The sequence below is a fragment of the Ostrea edulis genome, chromosome 8 (assembly GCF_947568905.1).
Source record: "Ostrea edulis chromosome 8, xbOstEdul1.1, whole genome shotgun sequence".
NCBI classification, from domain to species: domain Eukaryota; kingdom Metazoa; phylum Mollusca; class Bivalvia; order Ostreida; family Ostreidae; genus Ostrea; species Ostrea edulis.
This window is the reverse complement of record NC_079171.1, coordinates 51,047,942-51,060,173: the sequence shown is the minus strand read 5'-3', so window position 1 is coordinate 51,060,173 and position 12,232 is coordinate 51,047,942. Positions and strand designations below refer to the sequence as shown.

The 12,232-nt window shown below is 38.5% G+C and overlaps 2 protein-coding genes across 3 annotated transcripts in view; one reads left to right on the top strand and one right to left on the bottom strand.

Moving 5' to 3' along the window:
- The window catches only part of LOC125663311 (uncharacterized), a 72,041-nt gene extending 65,277 nt beyond the window's left edge, over nt 1-6,764 (top strand). The window contains exons 11-12 of one of the 2 annotated variants that reach the window (XM_056146412.1): nt 326-589; nt 760-2,447. In XM_056146412.1, the coding sequence (XP_056002387.1) occupies nt 326-589; nt 760-1,745 (1,250 nt within the window). In that variant the 3' untranslated portion in view covers nt 1,746-2,447. Of the gene's footprint in view, nt 1-325; nt 590-759; nt 2,448-6,198 lie in introns of those variants that run through there. The other variant, XM_056146416.1, reaches the window with a different exon arrangement.
- A 2,809-nt stretch (nt 6,765-9,573) lies between these two features.
- LOC125661394 (mucin-17-like) overlaps nt 9,574-12,232 on the bottom strand; it is a 32,986-nt gene continuing 30,327 nt past the window's right edge. Inside the window, exon 18 of the mRNA XM_056146410.1 lies at nt 9,574-11,783. Coding sequence (XP_056002385.1) covers nt 11,660-11,783 — 124 coding nt within the window. The 3' untranslated portion in view covers nt 9,574-11,659. The remainder of the gene's footprint in view (nt 11,784-12,232) is intronic.

Sequence of the window (12,232 nt, the reverse complement as noted above, 5' to 3'; positions counted from 1 at the left end):
AATAATTTCAAAATAATCTACTAGGAACAGTTTTAAAGGAAATATACAAGTACGATACTACAATACAATACAACCCCCCCCCCCCAAATTCGCATGAAATTTATTTACAAAAATGTAGACAGAAATTATTTTCTTGAACATGTAAAATTGAAATGAAATGTAATGAAAATAGAAGTCAGCCAGTCTTCTGTCTCTCACTGTACTGTGTGTATGCACAATGAATGACTTGGGACATTTGATGAAAATGAAATGTTTGAAGAGTTTATGCTTTATGACATCCCCCATATGGACTTAACAAATTTAGAAGCTGTTTCATTCCTTCCAGATGAAAATAACTTGGAAAGTAAACTGTGTGAGAACGTCTCTACCTGTTCCGAGTGCCCTGTCGTCTCTACCTGTTCCGAGTCCCCTGTCGTATCTACCTGTTCCGAGTCCCCTGTCGTATCTACCTGTTCCGAGTCCCCTGCTGCCCCCACAAAGAGATTTAAAACATATTCAGACAGCGAATTAGTGACTGTGACTTTTGAGGATACAAGACAGTCGAAATCCACCAAACATGACACCAGATGGGCAATCAAATTATTTCAAGGTAAATATTTTCGATATTTTCCTACACTTATCAAATCAAACTTGATAACAGAATTTCCAATAGGCCGCGGCTAAAACTGAAATAGATTTGCTTTTTTATACATATTTCTACTCTTGTACATGCTTTGAAAATTGTCAGATTAACTTAATCAGAGAAATTTAATATTGTAGACTGGCACATTGAGGTGTACGGAGAAAAACTGGATTTTGTTGTTGTGTCAGCAGATGTATTGGCAGTCCGCTTACGTAAATTTTATTGCGAGGCCAAACCCAAGCACTCCGCTAAACGTAAGGAAATTCTTGAGCACTACCACAAAAACACGCTGAAAAACGTTAGATCTGCTTTGAACAGGTACCTACAAGATATTGATCGCACGATCGATGTTGTACATGACAAAGTATTCAAGTCGGCAAATAACACATTAGATGGTATGCTGAAAGTCATGCAGAAAAGTGAACCATCTGATTCAAGCAGTCATACCAAAGTTATCCATTTTGACGATCTAAATAAAATGTATTCGTACTTCAAAGCTGCACCTTTTGTACCGACCATACTACGTCAGTGTGTTTGGTTGAGTATTTCTTTACACTTCCTTTCACGTGGCTTCCAGTCCCATCAACTTCGGATGGATTCTTTCGATTTCCGAACTGATAGAGATGGTTCGGAATATATTGTCCTTTCTCATGAGACAGAGCAGAAAAGAATTCAAGGAGGCTTGAATAGTGATGAGTTTTCTTTTGAAAGACGGCTTTATGCAGTCCCAGATTCCCCCTGTTGTCCTCTGAAGATGCTACGTCTTTTGCTGTCCAAAACTGACAAAGGGGCTACTAGTCTCTTCAATACTTGCTTGAAAGATGCAATACCCTTCCCCAGATTTTGCGACATCTGGTTCACCTCTACCGCAATCAAAAAACGGTCGTTTGGAGGGTTCATGAGAGGAATCTGCAAATCAGCGAATTGCGAAAATACGTACACTCGACAACATTTACATGCGATAGCAATGACAGCCATGAATGATGCAGAGTTCGCGGGAAGACCAGTCTTGTTCATGTCAGAGGCTTCCATGAAACCGTACAAAAAGGCATTATCGATCTCACAAAAACGAAAAGCTAGCGATGTCCTATCTGCAGTAGCAAATTCAGAAAAGAAAAGCTAGCAAGGTGGCAAACCCAGAAAAGAAAATCATGCAGTAGCAATTCCAAACACTCATTTGAGTGAGATAGTATGTGGGTCACATTATGCCGTATTTCTACAAGACGTTTGAAGTTCAATGAAGTTAGATGTCAGCCCCTGCTAAATCGCCAGAGCAGTGCATCTCAAACGATTGTTAAGAGACACAATCACAGCCTACCGTAAACGCTTTAAATCTCAATGATGACCACATATATTCTTAGGAAATCTGTCTGTATTTGTACAGTCAGCACCAGTCTCTATTTTAAGCTAATTTCATTCTTGATTCAGTCGTTACAGGCGTCTTCACACAATGCAGAAAACATGAAGACTCTTATCTTCGCTTTAAGGTCTCATCCGAAAGACCCGCGACTCTCATTTCTCGGTGTCAATCCTTTGGGTAAGGAACAATCCACCCATTAAATACGTCTACGTTTTGACGCGGCTGGTGCCCACAACCTTACGATCAGGGAGCGAACGCTTTAACCACTGAACAATAGCAACCACTATTGACGAGGAATATCATGAATGCAATATTTTGTAGTGTATTTGCAACCATAGCCTTTCTACACATTTTGTTTGCATTTTATTTATACATGTATATTAGTTATGTCTTTAGATATATCATTTTGAGGAACTACATGACTACATTTTATACATTTTGAAATAAAAGGGTTTTTGCTTACTACACAAATTGATGTTACTCCAGAGTAAGTGATAACTGATTAACGTAATTTGTAATACATGTACATCGATTTACCCACAAAAAAGAGAAATTGAAGAAATTGAGTGAATTTCAGTTGATGTGCTTACACGCATTTCTAAGTTCCGATTGAAATCTGCTATGCAGGTCAAATCATAAAATGACATGAAGGAAATATCTCCTCACTGTAGTTCCGTGCGATCAATTAAAGTTATAAATACGTTCAACTGAAGTTTTATGTACGTTCAACTTATGTTATGAATACGTTCAACTAAAGTTATAAGTACGTTCAACTTATGTTATGAATACGTTCAACTAAAGTTATAAGTACGTTCAACTAAAGTTTTATGTACTTTCAACTAAATTTATAAATGCGTTCAATACCAAATGTTTTTACTTTGTAACTTTGACCTCTCGGTTTTACTTATTTTTTTGAAAAACGTTACCCATGGCAACTTGTGTAAGGTGAGTGATAGGGCGTTCATATTTCTAACATGTATTCCTTGTGACAATACTTTTCTTTTTGTACCAGAATTACTTTGCTGCCACGCGGAGGCATCGTTGTTTCAGAAACGTGTTGTATTATCGATTTTGTTATATGTGAAACTTATACGGTACCAATTTTGATGCACCAGATGCGCATTTCAACAAATAATGTCTCTTCAGTGATGCTCAAGATGAAATTTTGGAAATTCAAAATGTCCAAATTTGTGAGCTAAAAGGAAAATTAGAGTGCCAAAAAAACTGGAGCCAAATTCGTCCAGGGATAAGAGCTATGCATGAGGGAGATAATCCTTAATTTGGAAATGAATTTCTAAATTTTGTCCCAGCAATGAAATATACATCCGTATTTTCAAGCTAATAAAGAAGTACTTAGCTACTGGGCTGTAGAGACCCTCGGAAACTAACAGTCCACCAACAGAGGCCTCGACCCAGGGGTCATAATGTAAAACTTCTATGGTACCAATTTTGATGCACCAGATGCGCATTTTGCAGATGTGCCTTCAGGTTGTGTACAAACATTAACTTCATCAATTTCGAACCGACATGGGGATAGCGTGAGTCAGACGCTAGTTATGACCTTACCTGACGATATGTGCCTTCGCAATGCTAACTCAGCCTAGATTTAGTTAATGTTTCTTTTCCCTTTTATTACCACAATTTTGGGTATTTAGGAAAATGTGTTTTGACTTTGGGACCAAACTTGAAAAACTTCGGGTTTTCTAATATTGAAAAACCATCTGTTTTATTTCTGACATGCAATTAAGAAATATCAAGTCTTAAAGTAGGAAAACAAAAATATCAAAAAAAGTTTCTTAATTTAGCACCAAAAAAATTCTTGAAAGGAATATAACTGAAATATTTTTTTAAAATCGGACTGGTTTTTTTTTTCCAAATCGGTAAAATAAGAGAAACAAACAACGCTTTAGTTTTTGATTTATGTTCATACCTAAATTTTGTTGGAATTTGTATTTAAATGTAATGCTGGAATTTGTATTTAAATGTTGGGATTGTTACACCCCACAACGTCGCCCGTCCCAAATAGTCGCCGGCGACGATTGTACATGTAACACCCCAAATAGTCGCCCGTCCCAAATAGTCGCCGGCGACGATTTGGGCATAACCTCGCACCCCAAATTGTCGCCCCCTTGCTGCAACTATTTGGAAGCACCATTTACATACAAACTGGCCCTGTTTGTTGATCCTTCTCCTCTCCTATGACCACAAAAGGTTCTCTGGACCTTACAAGCATTTTAATCTTCTACTTTGTCTTTCTGTTGTATAAATTTTTAAAAAGATTTATTATGATCACAGTATTTGTTATTGTTGTTTTGGTTGGTAAGTGGTTTTGTTACTATTGAAAGAGTTGTATATGTTGGTGGTGGTGGTGTCATTGTTATCTTTATGAATTTTTTCGACAATAAATCGTTTTGCCTTTTGTTGTAGGGTCATTCTGCTGAACATGGGGTTGTTAGGTCTTGTGCACCGCAGATTTGTTAGTGACATCAGATTATGTTAGATAATGCCTGTTAGCCGCCGTTTGGACACTCTCACTCGTGAAAACCTCGAGAAACACCCATCCTTCCACTTTATTTCTCAATATTTTTGTTTGTTGCTCTTTCTCTCTCTCTCTCTCTCTCTAAATAAGTAAATGAACGAACAAGTAAACCAACAAATAAATGAAACCTCTTTGATTAGTCACACATAACCTACATACAAAATTTTAACTCAATCGGTTCACAAACACCAGAGTGACAGTCGAAAATAGTTCGCTATGATTACAGCTCGCGGTGCTTTGAGCTCGTGATCAAGATATTTCATGTGACGGGAAGCACATGCCCGGAACATATGTAACCCACATATCGGTTCACAAACACCAGAGATATTGCAGAGTTGCTGAAAATTGTGCACAGTTCGCAGCGCTTTAAGCTCTCATTACAGAATTCTGATGGGGGGGGGGGGGGGGGGGGGGGGGGGTCACTTGTAATCTACATACAAAATTGCAGTCCAATAGGTCGACAAACACCAGAGATATGGGTGCGGACAGACAGACAAACAGACCAAGTGAAACCTATGTACCCCATTATAAAAGAGGGTACAATGAAATAACTTCGGTGTAATCTATCCTAAAAACGTCAATAAAATATTAGCGGGCGACGATTGAGGACGGGTGACGATATGGGGTGTACTGTAGTACATCCCAAATCGTCATCCCTAATAATAGTGAAATCTTGTCCCAAATCGTCCCCGCATTTGGGATTCCGGGCGCGGATTTGGGATGGACCGACGATTTGTGGTATAACAGGGATTTGTATATAAATGTTGGGAGTTGTTTCAATGTTGGAATTTATATTTCAATCAACTTAATGAATTGTTAATGAGAACACATACATGTATCATGTATGTTCATGAGAACACCTTTTAAGGATGTTCATGAGAACACTAAGGATGTTGGCTCTTAAGCTTGAGAGTTTGAAATGACGCGTTGATTTCACAAGAATGAGAAAAACAGTTTCGCATTTCTTAACTACGTTTATCAGTCGTTTACAGAGTGTTGGTTATAGGTGTTATACATGTAGTAGACGAATCTGATTGGTTTAGAAACATTTGTTAAAATAGTACTGATACCCCACTGCGTGCATAAACCACCTGTTTATGTAAAGGCCAGATAATAGAAATGGGTCATTGTTGTCTACGTTTAACTATCAATCAAATTAGGCATCTGAAACTGTTATGTCATAAGTTTAATTTACTACCATGTCTTCACAACACTGTTCCTTGTTTGAAGCTCATATACATATAGGTGAATGTTATGTACCGTAAGTCTTCATTTTCCACTTTAAAGATGATCCCAAAAATTGTTTTTGAAAAACTTTCGAAACTCAGTTTTAGTGTACTTGGGAAATGTTATCAGTAAATGCACTTCCTAGCAACAATATATTTATCAGCAATGAGAAATGATCAGGTAAGTCAATTCTTGGCCTACCTAACACATATTCTGTTTGCGAAATGTTACCCGTTGACTCAATTCCCATTAACACAATGTAAGTCTAGGCACCTGATACCACCTCTGGTATATCCAGGGGCCCATGTTTGCCCTACTCTCTATTTTGTATTCCTTATGAGGTTGGCCACTCTTCGTTATAATCACCTTTCATTTGCAATACCGTATCTGCCCGTGATAGTTAGAAAGCTTTATTTCGCGTGGAATACATATTGAAACTTTTTTTTTCAGACAGAAAGCCTAGATCAAAAAAAAGTTACCCTTGCCTCACGTGTTCAAAGAAAACAACACCTCAAAACAGGCATCGCATCTACAGAAAAATCCAGGAGTATCTACGAACAACATTCCTGATAGACTCCACGGAAAAAACAGATGTCGTCTGCGGGAGATGCTCCTCCAGGTTCTATCGAGCAATGCGCAACTCACGTGCCAGTATTCCCGGTACAGATACAGTACAACAGCAGGGGTTCCACGTGCCAGTTCCCGGTACTGATCTTCACACACAGACAGTACAACAGCAGGGGTTCCACGTGCCAATTCCCGGTACTGATCTTCACACACAGACAGTACAACAGCAGGGACTCCACGTGCTAGTTCCCGGTACTGATCTTCACACACAGATGGTACAGCAGCAGGGACTCCACGCGCCAGTATTCCCAATACTGGTCACAGAAATACAGTATGTACAGCACCAGCAACGTGGTCCCCTAGTATGAACGTGACACTGATGCATGGCGCATGCGCAGTTCTTCTCATATACATGTACCGTATGCTGGATAAATAGTAATGTTTGTTTTGAATACAACTAATGATAATAAAACGATATCACTGTCTCCACACTTCGTCATAATTTTGTATCTGATAACACATACAGTCTAAAGCAACAGTTGGTTTATTTTCCGTACCATTTCGAATAAATATTCATCCATGTTGAGACGTCGCCAGCTGTAGGTGAAGTGCTATAAATGTTGACCTGGTATAATCTTGAAGGTCACGGACGAATCTTTATCGTGACACAGGGTTTCCCCTTTAAAGCACAAATCTAAAACTCGCGACTTTCACTTCTAATTTTAACTAGAATGTTGGCGAAGAGACAATCATGTAGGGTGTTATTTTTCAGCATAGAATGATTTTCTCATAAGAAATTTCTGTATAATCCGTGGCATCTATGCAATGGAGGTGTCTTCGGTAGTTTAAGCCATACAAAAGGTCATTTAGTTACAAGGTTTTTTTTATTGGGAATGAACTAGTCGTGTAAGCTCATGAAACTGGAAAATGACATTTAATGTTTAGCAATTCACATATACGCTGATTATATGAGGTATGTTCATGTACATGTATTTTAATGATATCCTTGATTTTATGATCCACATCATCGTTTCTGTATCTCCAAAAGAATGTGTGTATACATTCTGAAGATGACTCGGCGTGTTAAGCAGACATGAGAGTGATGCAGCCTAACAACAATGGGTCAAAAACCCTGTCATTATATCAAATACAGAACGCAACCTTTTGCCTGTCATGGGAGACTCGCGCAATAAGAAGTTATATTCTCCCAGCCAAAACGGAAGTACAGTTGTAATTTGGGAAACATGACATATACATGTACACAGAGATCCAAGAATGTTTAGTCATTTAATTTCTTTATTCCTTCTTCTTCCTGTATGGAGTTGACCTTATTCTTGAGTGTAATACAAACTCCAACTCGGTTAAAAAACGAAAGCTTCTTCCGATAAAAATTTAAAGATTGTTCAGGGAGCCTGTCGTCTACCAGGGTTCCAGTTGTGCCCAGGGATTACTCTCTAATCCGGCCCTTACTCCTCCAGTTAGGGTACTGCTGTAGCAGACTCTGGTAAAAGATTCCAGTTCTTAATAAACCGAGGGTAGAAGGGGTCCTTATAGACGTCCTGATAGTACGTGGATATCTATAGCGATGGCCTCCTCTAGTCCTGACATATCCAGGCGTGTAGTACTAGACTGGATTGATGTCTACTAGCTGACCGCGTTATCTTGTAAAAGAGGACAAGTCGATTTTTGGTCCGTCGATGCTGCAAAGAATCCCAGCCTAGGTGATCAAGCAGAAATGAGACACAGTCTGGATATGTATCCTGTATATTGGCTAAGATCTGGTGGCTTTACGCTGCACTTATTCGAGGTATTTGTGTGGCTTGATGTGTGACGACGTATATTCGATCGATGGTTTGATCAATATCTAGTATGCTGTTGCTCTCACTGGTGGTTTGCAACGACCCATGTTCCTTCGTAGAATTCCGAAGGGATCCGGGTTAGAATAGATTCTCAGTACCCAATTGCTTGTCGTAAGAGGCGACTAAATGGGGTGGTCTTTCGGATGAGACCGCAAAAACCGAGGTCCCGTGTTGCATCAGGTGTGGTACGATAAAGATCCCTCCCTGCTCAATAGTCATAAGCGCCGAGCATAGGCCTAAATTATGCAGCCTTTCACCGGCAGTGGTGACGTCTCCATTCGAGTGAAATACTCGAGATGGACGTTAAACAATATTCAATCAATCCTTCATAGAAATGCAATGTATATACAAAATATGGAAACCTTAACTTAAATCGTTAAGAGATATTTTAAAAATTTCCCCCTATATATTCATGTAAATTTGAACTTTTTCTGGCCAATTGGTTCTTTAGATGTTTTCCTTACATTGAACTGTAAAACTTTGATTTCCTATATATGTTGGCCCATCCTACCCTCAGGGGCCATTATTTTAACAAACTTGAATCTGCACTACGTTAGGAAGCTGCCATGTAAATTTGAAATTTTCTGGATCAGTGGTTATTGAGAATTTTTTTTTCCATTTTTCTAATCATCTCCCATTTGAAGGGCATGACTTCACTATTTCTATATTTTTCGTGATTATCTCCTCTTTGAAGGGGGCATGACTCTGCATTTGATTAAACTATAATCTCCTTCACCCAAGGATGATTTGTAACAAGTTTGGTTGAAATTGGCCCAGTGGTTCTGGAGAAGAAGTCAAATATGTAAAACGTATACAGACAGGTAGATCTGAAACGCTGACTTGTCGCTTTAAGCGCAGGGGATCTAAGACCTAGTTCGGAAATCGTACTGGATATAATATTTTATAAAAATGTTGCGTATGACCTTAATTGAAACATGGACTCCACGTATGAGTTTGTCTCTCTTGTCTACATGCTAAGAGGGCTCTGTCTGATTATTTGGATAAATCTCGCGGGGACTGCGTGATTTGGGCAAACAAAAAACATTTCACGGCCAGCAAAATAGTGGGTTTCCTCAATGCGGAACAATGAATCATAACTTGTCCCCTTTATTTCAACAGTTGAAAAATAGAGTAAAATTTCATTCAAAAATAGCTAAACGTAATGCATGTTCTTTTCCCTTGGAAATGCAATGTGTACATAATTGCTTTTGTCTGATATCCATCCTCCATACCAACTCCTGACCGTATACAATTAATAAAATGGTAATTCTATTTTTATTTTTTTATTTTGTGGGCTTCAATCCACCATTTGGGTGGTTAACTTGGGTCATAATCACCTCTTCCAATTTTGATCCGCCACTTATACAGTGATATATTTCTTTAATTTAACATAACACACTTTAGATCTAACATTTTTATTAATAATTTTCCAAAAGAACAAGAGTACCGCAAAACGATACAATATACGCCCGTCGGACAGCGAGATTCAACCTGGAAGCACAATATGCACTCTGAATTAAGTGCCCTAAAGTAAGCCATGGTGCATCAATTACGTTGAAATGTGAACTGATTATGTATTTATCTGAGAGGGAAGTTATGACAAAATTTCAGAGCAATACGTGTGACCATACCGAAAAAAAAATCTGGAAAACTGTTTGACCAACGTCTACCCCAAAATAGGTTATAATGCACCAATCCAGCTGAAATACTAACTGCACTTGTATTCCTCCGAGAGAAAGCCTTTGAGAAAATATCAGGGCAATATCTGTATCCGTAATGAAAAAGGGGGAAACTGTTTGACCTATTTATAGCCCAAAAGTAGGTCAAGGATGGACCAATCCAGCTGAAGTGCAAACTGAATTTGTATTCCTCAAAGAGGAAACTTTTGACTAAATGTCAAGGCAATATCTGAATCTGTAATGGAAGAAAACCCGGAAAACTGTTGTCCTATTTTTTGCCCAAAAGTAGGTCAAGGACAGACCAATCCAGCTGAAATGTATACTGAATTTGTTTTCCTCTACGAGGAAGCCTGTGACTAAATACAATTATGTAACAGGGCAATATCTGTATCCATAATGCAAAAAAAGCCTAGAAAACTGTTTGACCTACTTTTAATCATTATGTAGGTCACGGACTGTCCGTGACCTACATAATGATTAAATCCAGCTGAAATGCAAACTGAACTTGTATTCCTCCGAGAAGAAGCTTATGTGTAAATTTCTGGGCAATATCTGTAACGAAAAAAATCCAGAAAACTGTTTTACCTACTTAAACCCTTAAGGTAGGTCAAGGACAGACCGATTCAGCTGAAATGCAATCTCCCTTTGACGCTTCTTGAGGGAAAAATTGTGACCAAATTCCAATGTCGTATATGCGTCCCTTACAGAAAGAAGTCCAGGAAACATTAACTCAGACAGACAGCCAGCCAGACGCACGAACAGTGCAATAACATAATACGTCCTGTCTGAAAACAGGTTCATAAAAAGTACTGATAAAAGCATCGCCAAAGCCATTTTTTGTCCAAAGAATGGTTTAATGGGGTGTTAATATTTTTTTGAGTTACTACTGCACTTTTTAATACATGTATACAGTTTATAATGGACTGGCCAAATGTGCAGAAACGAGCATATTCTGACCTGTGTATGATGGACATGCAAAAATCAAACAAAAGTTCAAAGTAAATTCCTACAATTATTAAATAACATCTCTGACATTGCACAAAATCTCTTGCCTTGAAATGCAGAATATGCCTTCTGCCTGAACGCCATGAAAATTCTAGCAACTCTCAATTGCTCCTTCTAATTTTACCTCTTTTTTTCTAACATTATCTATGCACCAAGTTAGGAGATATATTAGTATACTGACAAAAGAATATGCTCGTACTGTAACAATCATACTCTGTGTCACAACCTCTCAGCTAATGGTAAGGTCTCTGGAAGGAGGGGGCAACAATTCACCAAATATGTGATACAGTTCTACTGAATGATGCAGCTCTTCCTAGAGTCTTTGTCAGACAGTCCTGCTGGACGATGTCTCTTTTCCTGGGATCTTTGTCAGACAGTCCTGTTGGACGATGCCTCTTTTCCTGGGATCTTTGTCAGACAGTCCTGCTGGATGATGCCTCTTTTCCTGGGATCTTTGTCATACAATCTGCTGGATGATGCAGGCCTCCCTGGGATATTTTATTCCTAGGACATTCCTGTGTGATGAATATCCTTTACAGGGATCCCTATCAGACAGTTCTGCTGGATGATGTATCCTTTCCTGGGATCTTTGTCAGACAATTCTACCGGATAATGTATCATTTCCTATGATCTCTGTCAGACAGTCTTCTTGGATGATGCATCTCTTCCTGGGATCTCGGTCAAACAGTCCTACTGGATGATGCATCTTTTCCTGGGATCTTTGTCAGACAGTCTTCTTGGATGATGCATCCTTTCCTGGGATCTTTGTCAGACAGTCCTACTGGATGATGCAGTCCTCACTCACACTTCAAATTGAATCCTTAAACTTTTCTCAAAAATGTCTTCGATATGATGGTATGTCTTCTTCTCTTTTCTTTCAGCAATAATCCATCTCCCGGACTTCTTCGAAAATGTTCTTTGATATCTGAATTGACAATGTAAATAAGTTCATTTCTAATAATCAGTCCAAATTTAACAGCCGTTAAAAGGAAAAGGAGAAAGCAGACTTTGGAGCCCTATAGTAATCAGTGCACAGAAGTCTGTTAATCTTAAGCACACCTAATCTGTTGGCTCAGGTGTCATTTGTTTATGCTTTACCGTCATCAGTTTTAACTTTACCATATTCTGTAGTGTACTTAGATCAAAAGTCAAGGTCATAATGAAATAATGGGTAGAATTCATTGAATAGCGTTTTCAGATTATGAGAATTAAAAATTCAGTACTAATTTTTTATCACTAAGCTCAGAATGAGAAAACATAAGTATTGCAGTCTTAATGTAGGTCAAAATCCGAAGTTAAAAGGTCAAGTTTACCTTAAGTAGGAATTCTACACCTGAGATGAAAGGTAGAGGATATTTATAATATTATGAAATG